This window comes from Coregonus clupeaformis, chromosome 35, assembly GCF_020615455.1.
Source record: "Coregonus clupeaformis isolate EN_2021a chromosome 35, ASM2061545v1, whole genome shotgun sequence".
NCBI classification, from domain to species: Eukaryota; Metazoa; Chordata; class Actinopteri; order Salmoniformes; family Salmonidae; genus Coregonus; species Coregonus clupeaformis.
This window is the reverse complement of record NC_059226.1, coordinates 23,935,948-23,953,379: the sequence shown is the minus strand read 5'-3', so window position 1 is coordinate 23,953,379 and position 17,432 is coordinate 23,935,948. Positions and strand designations below refer to the sequence as shown.

General features: G+C 45.7%; 1 protein-coding gene across 5 annotated transcripts in view; it reads right to left on the bottom strand.

The window, feature by feature from the left end:
• Positions 1 to 2,517: 2,517 nt before the first annotated feature.
• The window catches only part of LOC121550892 (myocardin-related transcription factor A), a 40,092-nt gene continuing 25,177 nt past the window's right edge, over positions 2,518 to 17,432 (bottom strand). For 4 of the 5 annotated variants that reach the window (XM_041863304.2, XM_041863305.2, XM_041863306.2 and 1 more), the window contains 14 exons: positions 11,928 to 11,983; positions 11,701 to 11,776; positions 11,299 to 11,514; positions 7,612 to 7,895; positions 7,213 to 7,466; positions 6,954 to 7,119; positions 6,396 to 6,857; positions 5,430 to 6,254; positions 5,079 to 5,288; positions 4,852 to 4,968; positions 4,354 to 4,503; positions 4,150 to 4,239; positions 3,934 to 3,991; positions 3,517 to 3,828 (listed from right to left, as the gene is read on the bottom strand). In XM_041863304.2, the coding sequence (XP_041719238.2) occupies positions 3,611 to 3,828; positions 3,934 to 3,991; positions 4,150 to 4,239; positions 4,354 to 4,503; positions 4,852 to 4,968; positions 5,079 to 5,288; positions 5,430 to 6,254; positions 6,396 to 6,857; positions 6,954 to 7,119; positions 7,213 to 7,466; positions 7,612 to 7,895; positions 11,299 to 11,514; positions 11,701 to 11,776; positions 11,928 to 11,983 (3,182 nt within the window). In that variant the 3' untranslated portion in view covers positions 3,517 to 3,610. Of the gene's footprint in view, positions 3,829 to 3,933; positions 3,992 to 4,149; positions 4,240 to 4,353; positions 4,504 to 4,851; positions 4,969 to 5,078; positions 5,289 to 5,429; positions 6,255 to 6,395; positions 6,858 to 6,953; positions 7,120 to 7,212; positions 7,467 to 7,611; positions 7,896 to 11,298; positions 11,515 to 11,700; positions 11,777 to 11,927; positions 11,984 to 17,432 lie in introns of all 5 variants that reach the window. The other variant, XM_045210952.1, reaches the window with a different exon arrangement.

The following is a 17,432-nucleotide window of genomic DNA, read 5'->3' as shown; positions in this document are numbered from 1 at the left end:
AAATCAGGCACTCTTTACTTGAAGGTCACATTACACCCTGGTGGCCAGAATAGGTAATGCAGGAAAGAAAAAAGGATTTGGTTCCCTTCCAATGTCTGTCGTGTACCTCCGTCAATCAACTCATTTTGCAGCTCTACCTCTACAGGACTATTTTATCCCCAAAAATGTCAACCAGAGGGTTGTCATTTGTCAAATTAATTCCAGAGAGATTGCTTCAATGCCTCAACAATGGCAGGTAGGTAGAAAAAACTCCTGAGTCCTGACGTATGGTTTAAGAGGGGTGATCTGTGATGGAGTAGTGGATGGGGGTAGACAGCCCATAAAACCTGATGGATTATTTCAGCGCAGAAAGTCAATTAAATACAGAGGAATTCATTGCGATAGGACTTAAGTGGGATGGGAGGGGGCATGATGTGGGAGGACGGGGCGGGGTGGGTCTCGAGTGACATTTTCAATTAGCTTGCAGAAATAAAGTACCTTACTCAGTACTCAGAGACCTGCACACTATTGTTTCAGCCTCAATTACAGTCAGGAATAAAGTAGCAAGAGGAATTACACTGGAAAGACGTTAGACTTCTTCACTGAGAAAATAAAAGCTTACACAGTTTAATTTAGCTAATTAGCCAGAAAGTTCATTGGGGTTCCAGATTGGTTAATTCAACTAAAGGGACAATATGGGAGGGGCCAGAGGAGAACTAGAGAGCCTTCAAAGAATCCTTTAATGGTTCCTCAAATAACCGTTTGGGGTAACTGCTTATTGAAAGTGTCCAGAAGCCCCTGGGATCTTCATTGAAGAGGTAATGGAAGAGGATGGCTGCTGTGACTGAGTCCTGTAAGGTTTTTGAGAAAGCATTAAATAAAATGTGTAGAAAGATGATACATGTGATCTACATAACATGCGGAAAACCGATACCAATTGTATATACCTTTGTGTGCGTCCTCGTCAGTATACCTGCAGACACACAGACAAAAAAGTGAGCACATGAAAGTGGGCAGTTGCAAAGCAGGGTCTGTATCTATGGGCTAGTTGTAATAGTGTGTCATTCTAGGGGAGGGATCATCAACTAGATTCAGCCGCGGACCGATTTCTTCTTGAGTGGATGGTCAGGGGGCTGGATCATTTTTACAAATAATTGCCAAAACAGATGTAATATTTCACTAAAACAATTTCTAGCCTTGCTTACATTTGTATATGAACACATACTGTATATCTCTCTATTATGCATGAGAATTCTTTGGAACAGATTTCCAAAATTAAAATCACTTGAAGCTGATATGCTGGTGTTTTTACAGTCTTTTATGTCCAACAATAAAATAATGATATATCCCCCCCCAAACATCCACACTGTAAACAACAATTTTTATCAAATTTTTATTTAATCAACTATTTTCTAAAAAGAAGAAAACATAAATGTCAAAATATTCATGAAGAAGCCCAACCAGTTTCCCTCCCCAGAGCAATCCCCAAATCCCTCAAGTTTTGAAATGTTTCAGAATCCCTAATACAGCAGATCAGGGCTGACTGGTCTACAATCCTCCTATCATGGGGGGTTTGCCATTCAAGAGCACCAATCAGGCCACCATAAGGGCAAAGTCAAACAGGAGGATATACTGGACAGAAACTGCCTGACCACCCCCACCACAAACACAGGAGAAGTGAGAGAGAAGGATATCCTGAATGTATGTTTGTGGTGATATGCAACAAACCATGAAAAGGATAAATACATTCAAACAAGCAAGCGATGCTCAAATTGAGCATGTGCGCATGTGTGTGTGCAGTGTTGTGTGCGTGCTAGTCTGAGGCCGTGCAAATGGATATGGATACAGAGTTCACACTTGACAGAATATGTCACAGTAAACCACCTAAAATGGAAAACACTGTGCGTTATAATACATGTTCAGTGTCTAAATTGGTATATTACAGTAAGAATTTATAGGGAGGACTTTATTAAAAATCACATATTTTGGCAAAGGTACTGATACAGTACATATTAATAATACAATCCTGATGTAAAGGGGCATCCAAAATAATAACACAGCATTCGTGATTCACCAATGCAGCTCCTGGTTCAGTAGGCATCACCATAATTGACAGTACATAATTGACGGAGTGGACTACAGTATACACGTAATCTCTGCATACTTCATTGCTTATATAGGTTCAAATGAAACAGAAACATTTCCATCTTTGCAATCTCTTAACCCTAACTTACTTTAGCTACAGTATTAGCTGACATATAGTTCAGCGCGTATATGAAAATGAACGTACGTCCAGAGGAGATAAAGTCCAATACGTAGCAGTAAAACCTCTTAAAAAAGCAGGTTCTCATTTTTATCAAATATATAAAATCCCATCACGTCTGTCATAATGTTCTAGAGCAATATCATTAAAGCTAAGAGAGTAAGACCATGTGTTCTAAAACATGAAATCATGTTTCCTGGCATCTTCATATATATCCTAAAATACATCCCATATAATGGGCAAAAATATATCATAGTCAAATATCACTGTCTGTGTCTCTCTCCTCTGTACCAGGCTCCTCCTGCAGTTATCCTACTCAGTCAGAGCTGCGGTCACCAGACTGCTACACTGGAGCCATGGTCTGACTCCCATCCTGGAGGACACCTGCATGCATTCTTGCTAACAAATAGCTACTTCATTCTCCTTCACCTTGTCTTCCCTGATCATCTCCTCTAAAGTTTTAATGAAAATAAGTAGGTTGTGGTTTTTTAAACCCTAAAGCTGCTAGACAGACATGATTATGGTCTTGTTATCACATCATTGGTTCAACATTGTTACAATATCTCCATACTATTACTACTAAGGGCAATAATAAACATAGATAATAGTCTAGATAGGTAGCTATGGTAAGCTGCTGACTGGCTCAGATGAAGGAGCATCAGCAACTCCTGTCATCGACTGGTTCCTAAATTCAAAACAAAGTTAGTTCCCGCCGATCCACAGGGTTTGTTAACAAAGGTATTACTGTATAAGCTACGCGTGTAAGAGGGCCTGCCTTATAGAACGTAAGGGTCTACACATAATAAGTCTATCAAAGTGTATGTCAGTAAGAGGGACTGAGTTCAGAGTGCAGTAGAGTTTAACAAGCCAGTGTGTTTTTGAGTCGTTGCACGTTGAGAAAAGAGAGAGAGTGCTTTACAAAGTAACATCAGCATCCATCCGTGTGGATGACACTGTAAGACTGCCCAGGGCTATAAGCAGGAGTCCCAGTGGAGCTGCAGGTCTGAACTGTCCAGAAACTCTGCTGAGAAGACGCTGGGGGGCGTGTGGGGGCCAAGGGGACCCAGTGGGGCGAGTCCTGGGACCTCGCTGCTCGCCCCTCCCATGGTGATATCCAGCCAGTCCATGCTGTCCAGGGCATGGTCTCCGAAGTCCAGGCCAGGGGGGTTGGCCGTGTAGCCCGACAGCTCATAGGTGTCCATGTGGGAGGACGTGTGGTCCAGGATGCTGGGGGTGCTCAGCATTTGACTGTGGAGGTCGTCAATCAGGGTCAGGGGCCCGTCAGGCTCCAACCCCAGGAGGGGATTGCCCGTGGTGCTCTCCAGGAAGTCCTCCAGACGTCCACTTCCTGTATTGCTAACGTCCTGGTCAACGGTGGCCGGCACCTGCAGCTCCTCCTCCTCCTCCCTCCTCCTCCTCCTCCCCTGGGACCGGCTGGGGGGTCTCGGGTTCGGGAGGGGTGGGGGGCGAAAAGTGGAGTTGCAGCTGGAGAGGGGAGGGCGCCTGAGAGAGGGAAGGGGAAGGGGTGTTGGGGCGCAGTCGCGACAGGGACGGGTCGGGCGCTGGTTTGAAGGTGGCTGAGATTTCTGGGAGAGGAGGAGATAGAAGAAATGTAAATCATAAGTAGGAGACAAATATTGAATCAGGAAACCAGGAGGAGCTCTCCTTCTCTATCGGCATTCAACACTCACCTCCAGTCTGAATCAGGATGTCGAAGAGGTCGTCCATATGCTGGGTGGATCCATTATCCTGCGGGACAGAGGGATAATAGTATGTCCTGACACAGCCACTGAGGTGAGAGGTGGATACAGAATACAGAGGAGCAAGAGTCTTGGCATGGTTGGCCATAATGAGACCTCTGAGACACAAACATGGAAACAGTGATGCAGCCAGACGGCGTGGGTTACCTTGTCATCCGGTGGGTTAGGGGAGGGTGTCCGTTTGGGAGAAGGAGGGCTGAACAGGGGTTCATGGTCCAGACCTGGACTCAAATCCTCCTGATGGAAATATAAAAATAACGGTTTGTTCTCATGTCCTAAAAATGTATACTATTAACTTGTCCCTTTAGAGAACTGCAACTACAGTACAACTTTTAACAAGTTCACAATTACAGTTTGAGCTGGAGGAGAGGGGGAGGTGTCTTTTTCAGAAGGGGAGGAGTCATCATTGGGGAAGAAAGGCTGGAGATTGGGCGGGGCAGAGAAGGAGAGAGTGACCCCTGGGGAGTGATTGGTTGACACCTGCAGCCCAGTCTTCTGTCCCTAAGCAAAATGGGAGATAAATCTTAATTAGCTGAGATGCAAATGAGCTGAAAGCACAAAGATGAGGAATTTCATTACAGTAATTACCAGAATAATAACCACTATTTCTTTACATTAGTTAACAGCTCTCTTATCAAGGATGCTATCAGTGTCTTACAGGTTATACATCATTAATTCATAACACAGATGGTTATTGGAGTCATCGAGGCAATTCTGAATGACTCTCGCATTTAAATGGGACATTAGCAACAAGCCAGTCACCACCATAATGGAGGCTCCATTGACCGCTGTTGAATGGACATCCTACATATCAAGTAGATGAAATGACTTTTATAACCTTTCCCTTACCTTTCTGGTTTGCAGTTTCACATGGCCTGGTTGAGTTGTCGGTTTTGATTGGGTGTCACTGCTGGACAACTGAAGAGGGGATTGGCTGGGCAGCTTGGTGGGAGTTGACTGCAGTCTCTGGTTAGACCAAGGAGAGAAATAGTGTGAGAAGAAAAGTAAGCAGCACAAGGGGTATGTCCCTAAACAAAAACATTAGGTTTGAGTGAAAAAGGGATTGAAATGTTTACCTGCAGTGTGATGTGATTGGTTGCTTTGCCCTGTGGAGTGCCTTGTGGCGTATCACTCCCTTGGCTCTCGGCACAGTGATTGGTCAGTGCGATGAGGAAATGGTTGCCGTTGCTGTCTGTCACCAGGGTAGGTGTGGAGTGTGTCTTGAGGAGATCCAAGGGGAAGGAAGTGGTGGAGCCCGACTGCTGATTGAGGAACATCTGAGACACCTGGAAGAGACCAACAGCATTAGTCAGTGAGAGACTAACACAAGGTGACAGACTATTTTGACTGGGATCGCATTTGTTTTTCTGTCACTATCAGCAGCTCTTATTGTGACTAGCCATTGAGTTGGTTTGACTGCCACTGACCTGTTGTGACTTCAGCTGCTGTTGTTGTGCCTGCAATATCTGCTGATGTTGATGCTTTGACTGTAACAGCTGTTGGTTCTTTGATTGTATCTGCTGTTGGGACAGTAGCTGTTGCTGCTGTTGTTTGAGCTGTTGCTTGTGGGACTTCTTCTTCCTCTGCTGTGAGCGTTGTTTCTGCAGATTCTGCTGGTTCTGCTGTAGGAGCAGCTGCTGCAGGGCCTGCTGCTGGGCCAGCTGCAGCGCGTTGATCTGCTGCGTCTGCTGCAGCTTCAGCTGTTCCAGCTGCGACCGCTGCTGCGCCTGGATCTGCTCCAACTGCACCTGGACCTGCTGAGGTGGGGCTTCCAAGGATGGCTCCACGGCCTCTTCCACGTCCCCGACCTCCTGCTTGATGGTCATCTTGGTGACCTCCATGTGGCACTGGGGAGGGGTCGGGGAGTGGCCAATGGGGCAAAATGTGGAGGGGATGCTGGGGATGTCTGGTGGCTCTTCCTTCACCCTGACGAGGCCCAGGGGTTCTGGGGGGGCGTCCCGGCACCCTCTCTTGCCCTGCTCCAGCTGGAAGCGCAGGGTCTCCACCAGCCGCTGTTTCTGCCTCAGCATGCACGTCAGCTCCTCGATCTGCTTGTCCTTCTCCTGCAGCATCTGGTCCTTGTTCACAGAGGGGGGTGCTACTTGCATGGCTGTGGGCATCAGCAGGCGTTTCTGCAGAGCAGCTTTGGAGAACTGGCAGGCTGTGGGGGCCGAGCCACTCAACTCCTCTTTGACAGTGGCAAGGTGCTGGGGGGAAGGATGAAGGCTGAGCTGGGTGAGGGGAGAGCTTACCTATTTGGAAAGAGAAAAGTAGAGTCTCAAGATTCAAACCATAAAAACTGATTTGATATCTGATATCTGTGCACTATAAAAACCATTAAAAAACAAAGTAAGAACACATCTAGCATAGACTTGTAAAGAAAGGAGACCTACCATCTCCCCAAATGCGTCTCCATTACAGCTCGTCTCGTCTGGGCTCATCCCAGCTAGCGAGCGGTCTGAGGGGGCAGGAGAGACAGGTGGGGAGGAGCTAGTGCTGCCAAAGTGCATGATCTGCTGTGGAGCAGTGGCCACGAACGGGAAGGTTGCCAAGGTTACCACACCTGCATCTCTTGAATGGTGGACCACAGAGGACTGGGTCTGGTGTTGGGAAAGTTGCTGTTGCTGCTGTTGTAGTAGTAGTAGTTGTTTTTGTTGTTGTTTTGTTGGGTGGTTGGTTTTAGGAGCTCCGGCACCTGACCCTGTGGCACCCCCTGCTGTTGTAGTTGTTGCACTACCACCACCTCCACCCCTGTTCTGCTGAGCCTGGTAGTTCCTCAACCGCTCGATGAGGTCATTCTTGGTGCCTGATACAGGCAAGCTCCGCAGTTTGAGCTCATGCTTCAGTTCAGCCACCTGGAGGACAAAAGAAGGTGTCAGAATGTGAAATGTTTAGACAGTTGGTTTTGTCAACACAGTCAACTCTTGACAACTGCAACGGCTTTTACTGACCTTCAGGTCGTCCAGGTTAGGAGGCAAAGAACCTGGTGTGGCCCCTCCCACATGTGTGACATTCTGCCGGATTGTTGCACTTTGACTGGAGGAGGATGTCGAGGGGGTGGGCACGGCCAGAGAAGGAGAGGGGCCATTGGTGGGAGGTGGTTGATCTGTTGGGGGTCTGGAGAGAAAAAAGATGATGATAGGATACAGGCTGGAGTTGGTGGGTATGTGAAGCAGTTGTATACACACATGCGCAAACACACACACTCACTTGGGTGGTGCAGGAAGGATGGTGTGGTAGTTGTAGTGTTGCTGTTGTTGGTTGAGGATCTGCAGCTGGAGGAAGAGCTGCTGCTGGTGGAGGATCTTGGCGTAGGTGGAGTCCAGCTGAGGGGGAGGCTCGTGGTCAGCCTTCTGGTCCGGGGGGATGTACTGGTGGTACTTCAGCTTCCTCACCTTGGGCTTGTTGTCCTTGGCCTTCTTGGATCGCTGAGGGGGGCGCTCTGAGGTGGGTTTAGGCTGGGACTGCAGGGAGAAAGATCAGTGAGATGTAGTAGATTAAACACTGGACTAGCCTACTGTAAACAATAGAAGTAATGCTAAACTAATAATACAAATACAATGGGCTTTGGTACAATACTCATAATTAGCCGTGACAGCTGCCACTAACCTTGATCAGTGCAGGGGCGGTTCTCAGAACTGATGTCCCATTGCTCAACTTCAGCGGTTGGCAGGACCCATAGAAGGGAGGAAGAGGAGGGGGTGGCGGAGGAACCTGAGTGAGAAACTGTGTGGGGGAGGGGGTGCTGTTGCAAGCCAGGGCGTCGGGGGGAGAGGGCATAGGGCCGGGGCCCAGGGGAGAGTCCTGACCAATGGGCTGATCAGGAGAGAGAGTATCACTACTGTCCTCATCAAAGGAGGAGATCTCCCCAGCGACCTTGGGGAAGTCTGTCTCTGAGGGAGAGAAAGAGGGATAAAGAGAAGACCGACAGAACGAAAGAGTGAAAAGAGAGAAGTGGGAAAAAAAGAGGGAGATAAAGTGTTAGAAAGTACAATAATGAGCCACCAGTGACAGTTCGTATAAAGCAACAATCTACAGTGGGGAAAAAAAGTATTTAGTCAGCCACCAATTGTGCAAGTTCTCCCACTTAAAAAGATGAGAGAGGCCTGTAATTTTCATCATAGGTACACGTCAACTATGACAGACAAATTGAGAGAAAAAAAATCCAGAAAATCACATTGTAGGATTTTTAAAGAATTTATTTGCAAATTATGGTGGAAAATAAGTATTTGGTCACCTACAAACAAGCAAGATTTCTGGCTCTCACAGACCTGTAACTTCTTCTTTAAGAGGCTCCTCTGTCCTCCACTCGTTATCTGTATTAATGGCACCTGTTTGAACTTGTTATCAGTATAAAAGACACCTGTCCACAACCTCAAACAGTCACACTCCAAACTCCACTATGGCCAAGGCCAAAGAGCTGTCAAAGGACACCAGAAACAAAATTGTAGACCTGCACCAGGCTGGGAAGACTGAATCTGCAATAGGTAAGCAGCTTGGTTTGAAGAAATCAACTGTGGGAGCAATTATTAGGAAATGGAAGACATACAAGACCACTGATCATCTCCCTTCGATCTGGGGCTCCACGCAAGATCTCACCCCCGTGGGGTCAAAATGATCACAAGAACGGTGAGCAAAAATCCCAGAACCACACGGGGGACCTAGTGAATGACCTGCAGAGAGCTGGGACCAAAGTAACAAAGCCTACCATCAGTAACACACTACGCCGCCAGGGACTTAAATCCTGCAGTGCCAGACGTGTCCCCCCTGCTTAAGCCAGTACATGTCCAGGCCCGTCTGAAGTTTGCTAGAGTGCATTTGGATGATCCAGAAGAGGATTGGGAGAATGTCATATGGTCAGATGAAACCAAAATATAACTTTTTGGTAAAAACTCAACTCGTCGTGTTTGGAGGACAAAGAATGCTGAGTTGCATCCAAAGAACACCATACCTACTGTGAAGCATGGGGGTGGAAACATCATGCTTTGGGGCTGTTTTTCTGCAAAGGGACCAGGACGACTGATCCGTGTAAAGGAAAGAATGAATGGGGCCATGTATCGTGAGATTGAGTGAAAACCTCCTTCCATCAGCATGGGCATTGAAGATGAAACGTGGCTGGGATCCCAAACACACCGCCCGGGCAACGAAGGAGTGGCTTCGTAAGAAGCATTTCAAGGTCCTGGAGTGGCCTAGCCAGTCTCCAGATCTCAACCCCATAGAAAATCTTTGGAGGGAGTTGAAAGTCCGTGTTGCCCAGTGACAGCCCCAAAACATCACTGCTCTAGAGGAGATCTGCATGGAGGAATGGGCCAAAATACAAGCAACAGTGTGTGAAAACCTTGTGAAGACTTACAGAAAACGTTTGACCTGTGTCATTGCCAACAAAGGGTATATAACAAAGTATTGAGAAACTTTTGTTATTGACCAAATACTTGTTTTCCACCATAATTTGCAAATAAATTCATAAAAAATCCTACAATGTGATTTTCTGGAAAGAAAATTCTCATTTTGTCTGTCATAGTTGGCGTGTACCTATTATGAAAAGTACAGGCCTCTCTCATCTTTTTAAGTGGGAGAACTTGCACAATTGGTGGCTGACTAAATACTTTTTTTCCCCACTGTACCTCGTCTTCGTTGTTGTGATGTAGTGTGAGAGAGCCATGTAAAAAAAAGCCAGGCTTTGTGTCAACATTAGCCATGTCATCATTCCTCTCAGCAGCCAGTCAGTCTGTTTAGTCAGTCAGTCAGCATCAACAGAGGTGCCTGCAGTGGCAGCAGGAAGAGGTGGAGGCCTGCTGGGCCCGGGGCTTTATCATCACATTGTATATGGCTGGTACATCCCCATGTCTTTGATAAAGACCATTATGGATCTTTTATTTACTGACGGCAGGCAGTTGGAGCGCTCAGCGAGCACCGTTGGCTATTAATTTACCATCAGTGGGAGATGATGAATAACCAATATGGGGTTTGATTTATTATCTTCCTGAACCAATCATGTGATGGCTTCCCCTTTGCACCACCGTGTGTGTGTGGCTGAGTGTGGAAAGCAGCACAGGTTTAGGTTATGTCCCTGTTCTCTGTGTGGATATTACTGCCTGTAATTTGATTGTTGTTATTAAGAACCGCCGACAGCCAGGCAATCCCCTGAGATTGAACCATGCTGGAATCTGACGCTCAGACATCTTTACTTTCATCTTCACAGCAATCAATCTATTTTCCAGAATTTCATTTATCTCACGGTTTAACACCACAGTAGAGACTACCTGTTATGTTACTCTTTGGTGTGGCAATACATTTCCTTTATATCTAACCCAACCAATTGTGCCAAGTCATGTCCTGATGCGTGCACACACCCACCCACACACAAAAACTGACACTTTCTCACATTTTATAATGTTATGTGAAATTGAATCAATCTGTTTCTGTGAACCGTGCACGCACCGATGCAAACAAACATTAGTATGATTAATATAACTTGGTTAATTCGCGAAACTAGCGCCCATGAGGGGCCCGCGGTGGAGAGGTGGGCAATGAGGTTGGCCCCTGCTCATCAGACAGTCATGAATTTACAGTATATGTGTAAATGCACATGTAAGGTTAACGATGATATCTCCATGCATCTGAAGCCAGGCAGGGCCCTTCTAGATGGGCACGGTGGGAGAATACCAATGTGAACATCAATATGTTCATTATGGCTGGAGGAGGAGATGGCCAGGAGGGACTATCAGAGGTTCTCAAGTTAACACACATACATACACAGACACACACACGTGCACAGTATGAATATGAATATGACGTCTGACTGGGTCCGTTGTGAGCAGGGTTCATATATGATTTTGTTCAAGTCTGCAGTACCTGTTCCTGATGACCTTCATATAGAGTTTCACTGGGTGGACTATTTTAGCTTATTCGGCAGATGTGCACGTCATGCTAGTGAGCTACTTTGTGAATTGTGGCAATTGGAAACATGGGGTTTCTGGAATGGTGGACTTCTTACCTGTTTGATGCTGTTGAAACTATATAATAGGGTAGTAGTGATCATGAGAGCTCATTTGCTAGTGTGGCTACATAATATGGAGCGGTATTGTGTCTGTTTGAGGCTGCTGCTTTAGTTACCTATGATGGCCTGTTTGATGCTGCTGCTTTAGTTACCTATGATGGCCTGTTTGATGCTGCTGCTTTAGTTACCTATGATGGCCTGTTTGATGCTGCTGCTTTAGTTACCTATGATGGCCTGTTTGATGCTGCTGCTTTAGTTACCTATGATGGCCTGTTTGATGCTGCTGCTTTAGTTACCTATGATGGCCTGTTTGAGGCTGCTGTGCACCGGCAGAATGTTCTTGTGGATGAGCTCCATGGGGCCGGGCCGGTGGGAGATCTTGTCGTTGAGGTCGTCAGCCAAACGGGCCCTCTTCAGCTGCAGCTGTTTGGCCTGGAGGGAGGGTTCCGCCGACGTCTCTGAACACACAGCACACAGCGGGTTAGCCAGCCAACAACCATCAGGCACGTGATCTTTATCAGGGAACCAGGAAATCAAATGCTTATGTAATGATGCAGATACGAAGGTAAACACACACAGCACAGCTACCAGTTATGGAATGGAAGAGCAAACTATTGTGGGAATTTATTTTGTAGCCTACATTTTTTTAGGTGCAGCACCTTATGGCTCAGGAAGGGGGCACAGTCAGAGAAACTCACCCTCCAGAATGTGCATCCTGACCAGCTCCGACCTCTCCGGCCGACTTCGGATCTTCCTCTTTAGGTAGTCTTCAGTCTGGGAGTGGGGAGAAGAGGAAGAGAGAAGAGGAAGAGAGAAGGGGATAAATTATTCTGTTTTGAACCAGTTCACCTTTGAGAGTCAGTTTAAAAAAGTGTTCATCTGACAGAAACCACAAAGAGTGGGAAGAGTATGAAGGGAAACTCACCCGCGCTCGCTCTAAACTTCGTCTCTGTTCGTGGAAGGCAGCTGGACTTTTCAGCGCTGGAGAGAGAGAAGACATTCAAAGTGTATGTTCATGCTGATTATTAAAAAACAAGTGGCTAGAAGCTTATTATGTCCTCATGTAACAGGCAATGACTTCATAATGTACTTTACATTTTACACTTGAGTAGTCAAAAGCAATAGCATATCAGTATGCCTGTAGTCATTCATGAGTCAAATAGCAGGTTTCCATTTTCATGGTCCGACATAGTCACAAGGTGGGAATGGAATGGAGACGTCGAAGGGTTCTCCCTGTAATGTGATTTTCCACTGTTTGAGAATTACTCCAGTCACTAGATATTGCTTCCCGGTCTATTGAAAAAGGCATGTATTGTTGAGCTTTCATAAGGTACTTACAGTACCTACCTTCTGTGTAGAGAAGTGACATGTAACCTGCCTCTGCATTCAGAGCAGACAAGAGACAGCGAAAAAGAGAGTGCTAGCTAGATTGTCAGTCACACATTAGCCCTCTCTCTCTCCCACGCTGCAATGCACAGTGTGTGTTCTGACCGGGCGGGTCAGGTCAGTTGGCCCCAGGTCAGCCTCATAGTACCGGCACAAGCCTCAGTTCACCTCGTTGAGCATGGGCACGTCGCTGTTGCCCCCACACCCCTAGGACGCTACCCCCGTGCCCCCTAGCCTCCGGGAAGGTTACGTGACCTCCTTGGGCGGTGCGGTACCAGCGCCTGTCTATCAGTGAGGAGAAAGGAGCGGGAGGGCGATGAGGTCAGAGCCAAAAGCCCTATTTATCTGCATGAGCTCCTGCATCACCGGCCTTCAACCCCCTCGCTGATGACATTTTTTTTTGGGGGGGGGGTTGGTCTCTGGTGTAGCAGGTAGAACGTCACATTGATACAATGATGCTGGCAACACGTGTAGTGTAGCTGACTTGTAAGGGTCAGAAGCTTCCAATGGTGGAAGAGAAATGCTAATGAAGACCTATCACAGGTGGGCCAATTACTGTGCCTCACTTTTTAGTATTTTGAAGGTGAGAGGTGTTTTGAGAACTCTTTGATGCTATGCTATTCCTGTTACATGTTAATCTGCCATCAGTGTTGTTTACATCTAGCCTCAGGGAGATCTGTGACCACACTGGTTTGGAAAGGAGGTTGTTTATTAATGTGATGTTCGCTCGGAAATTGTTTGACGGGTTTGATTGGTTCTCTCAAACGTTTGTTTTTTTCTTCCTTGGGGGTTGATTTGAAAATCCAACCATTGTAATGGAAGGGGGCGGCTCTCGGGGCTGTGGGTGTTTGAGTGAGAAAGACACAGAGGAGAGCCAACAAGTAAAAGCACAGCCCCCTTCATTATCGAGGCATTGTGCTGACAACATCAAAAGAGCCATTCCAGGCTCTGAAGTCAGGAGGACTTTGAGAGTTAGGTGTTATCCTGAGTAGTTTACATCTGGTTGAAGTCAATTGTTGTGTTTTTATAGTGGAGTTGAACGTGTTTAGTCTGATGCTGGGTGTTTGTCTGTGCAACTAACTGTACAGGAACCCCACTTTCACTCTCTTCCCTTTTCACTTCCTGTCTGGCTTCCTCCCCTTCCTTCTAGTCACAACACCCCATTATGTAACCAAGATGTATGGGCTGAACAAAATTACCCTCATTACAGCCTCAAATTGAATTTAATGCTAAGATAATAAACAATAATTGCTGTTGTTCTCATATTCTCATAGTATACCACCCTAATCTTCTTTAATGCAATGTTAACTAGGTATTAATTGTTGAAAGTGTTTCCTGAACCTTCCTTTACCAAATAATCAACCAGCATGATTGCGAAATATATCTGGTCTCTTGAGCAAAACACTGTACATCCTTACCACTGAAGTGTTGTACATGGTGAAATAATTATTCTCAGTCCTTCCCTGTGGTCATAAATGGACTGACTGTGTCTGTATGTGGCTAAGCTTATGAACATCATGGACCATGATGGAATTATGCATGCAGAATAACGGGAGTCACCTAAGTGCATCTGTGAGTGTGAGGGTGAGTGTTTCGTTCATCATGCATGATGGTGTATGGATCATGTCTTCTCTGCAGTTTTACTAGTAGCAGCACACTGTGTCTTAAAGCGGATATAAATAACATGTAAGGTAGGACATCACCATGTCTGCTTATTATAGCTCAGTTTCACACAAACACACCCTTACACCACAGCCGGCTAACCATGCATGCAGACGCACAAATACCGTTAATAATTCCAACCATGAGAAACAGTCTTCATGATTCTTATTTCATTCAATACACTGTATGTGACATCACTAGCTATAACATCCATCTAATAAAAACAGCTCATGTCAATCATACAAACAATAAATCAACCATCATTAAAACTGTCCAAAATGGACAATAAAGTATCTATTTTATTTTAAAGGTCATTTTGATTCCTGTCATTGCTGGAATATAATCAAAGGCTTGACGTTTCATTGTTATCTTGAATTAGAAAAAATGCTTCAAATAGCAAAAATCACATCTCTCCACAGAGACATGAGTGTGTGCGTCCTGAATATGCTTCACTGTTTTCTAGATTAAAGCGTATAAACTATGGAAAATCCCATTATTTATACTTAGTAATTACATTTTCATACACTCGTATGAATGTGCGTAAGCAAACGCATGACTGTTAGCCAATGTCCTAGAATGTTATCCACCCTACAGTGCACATTCAGGCTAATGTTTGGCTGGGAAAAAAAAGCCAATTGGCTGTACACTATATATACTTAGTGGTTAAGAGCTTTGGGCCAGTAATTGAAAGGTCGCTGGTTCTAATCCCCGAGCCGACTAGGTGAAAAATCTGTCGATGTGCCCTTGAGCAAGGCACTTAACCCTAATTGCTCCTGTAAGTCGCTCTGGATAAGAGCGTCTGCTAAATGACCAAAAATAAATAAATAAAATCAATATACAAAAGTATGTGGACACTCTTTCAAATTAGTGGATTCGGCCATTTCAGCCACACCTGTTGCTGACAGGTGTATATTATTGAGCACACAGACATGCAATCTCCATAGACAAACATTGGCAGTAGAATGGCCTTGCTGTAGAGCTCTGTAGACTTTCAATGTGGCACCGTCATAGGATGCCACCTTTCCAACAAGTCAGTTTGTCAAATTTCTGCCCTGCTAGAGCTGCCTCGGTCAACTATAAGTGCTGTTATTGTGAAGTGGAAACTTCTAGGAGCAACAACTGTGTTAACATAGTAAATACAAGTGACCTGTTATATGCCAAATATAGGATTCAACTCATTGTTTGTGAACTACAGCTGTTTCTGTATTGTACTATATTTAGTCTTTGGACACACGGGGTTACTGTTTTTTTTAAACATATTTCATGAATCCGGTCATGTAAATATGTTCAAATGATCAGATCTTAATAATTGTATAGATTGCTTGGACCTATATTACTGAACAAAAATACACGATATATACAAAAGTATGTGGACCCTTCAGATTAGTGGATTTGGCTATTTCAGCCACACCTGTTGCTGACAGGTGTATAAAATCAAGCATAAACAGCTATGCAATCTCCATAAACATTGGCAGTAGATTGGCCTTACTGAAGAGCTCAGTGACTTTCAACGTCGCACCGTCATAGGATGCCACCTTTCCAACAAGTCAGTTTGTCAAATTTCTGCCCTGCTAGAGCTGCCTCGGTCAACTATAAAGTGCTGTTATTGTGAAGTGGAAACTTCTAGGAGCAAAACGGCTCAGCCTCGAAGTGGTAGGCCACACAAGCTCACAGAACGAGACCGCCGAGTGCTGAAGCGCGTAAAAATCATCCGAGTTCCAAACTGCCTCTGGAAGCAAAGTCGGCACAATAACCGTTTGTTGAGAGATTCATGAAATGGGTTTCCATGGAGCAGTTGAAACGCGTTCTCTGGAGTGATGAATCACGCTTCACCATCTGGCAGTCCAACAGACTAATCTGGGTTTGGCGGATGCCAGGAGAACGATACCTGCCCCAATGCATAGTGCCAACTGTAACATTTGGTGGAGGAGGACTAATGGCCTGGGGCTGTTTTTCATGGTTCGGGCTAGGCACCTTAGTTCCAGTGAAGAGAAATCTTAACGCTATAGCGTACAATCACATTCTACACGATTCTGTGCTTCCAACTTTGTGGCAACAGTTTGGTGAAGGCCATTTCCTGTTTCAGCATGACAAATCCCCTGTGCACAAAACGAGGTCCATACAGAAATGGTTTGTCGAGATTGGTGTGGAAGAACTTGACTGGCCTGCACAGAGCCCTGACCTCAACCCCATCGAACACTTTTGGGATGAATTGGAACGCCGGCTGCGAGCCAGGCTTAATCGCCCAACATCAGTGCCCGACCTCACTAATGTTCTTGTGACTGAATGGAAGCAAGTCCCCTCAGCAATGTTCCAACATCTAGTGGAAAACCTTCCCAGAAGAGTGGAGGCTGTTATAGCAGCAAAGGGGGGACCAACTCCATATTAATGCCCATGATTTTGGAATGAGATGTTCGACAAGCAGGTGTCCACATACACTACATGACCAAAATTATCTCTGAGGCAGCGAGTAGAAAACGTTGCAGGCCTCCGATAGAACCAGTCCTCCGGTCAGCAGTGATCAGAGGAGCCTGACACTGAGCATCGCCCCTCCAGCTAACACTCATTTAACTCTTCTCTTTTTCTGTATATATATTTTTTAATGGTGGTTCAAACAAAAACATTGCTTTTACATGAGACTACTTCCTCACTGCTCTCTGATTGGCTGGAGTGGTGACACCCTGGGGTTGCATAAGACAGAGGATGTGTCCCAAATGGCACCCTATTCCCTTCATAGTGCACTACACCAAACATTTAAGAGGGAATGAGAGGAAAGAGAAGTGGCTGTCTGCACACTGACAGTACCAGCAGTGAGGACCTATTTTTTTGCAGTATGGTCTGATACTCAGACCTAGAGGTTAAATATGTATTCAGGAGGGAAGCGAGAGGACGAGGGATAGCGAAGGAAGTAGTCAGGAGACATGACGACTCACCTGCCGGCAGGTGGTCGTTAAGCAGAACAATGCCCTTCCTGTGACTGCTACTCTTTCCCTCTCCTCTACTGTTCTCTGCCATCTCCCCACACCCTCTCCTATCCTCTGCACTCTTTCCAACATCCTCCCTCTCTTATGTTGAATGGGACCCTGGCCTTGTTGCCTAGTCTGGCCCCATGTAGACTGGGGTTTGCTCTTCTGATCAATGTAAGAAAGGAGAAGTAAACATAAAAGAGAAGCAGCAATAGCAGATAGAATAAGGCTGAGCAATACATTGCAACAAAGCGGCTACTGTGACTGAGTAACTAATTGTTGCATTTTCACCACTTGGAACGCACAGTAAATAAATATTGAAATGTATCAAGGCTGTTAGTAGTAGAAGCCTTTTTTATGATGACTGCACACATCCTAATTGAATTCAATCCTGCTGACACAACACTGTGTGCAGT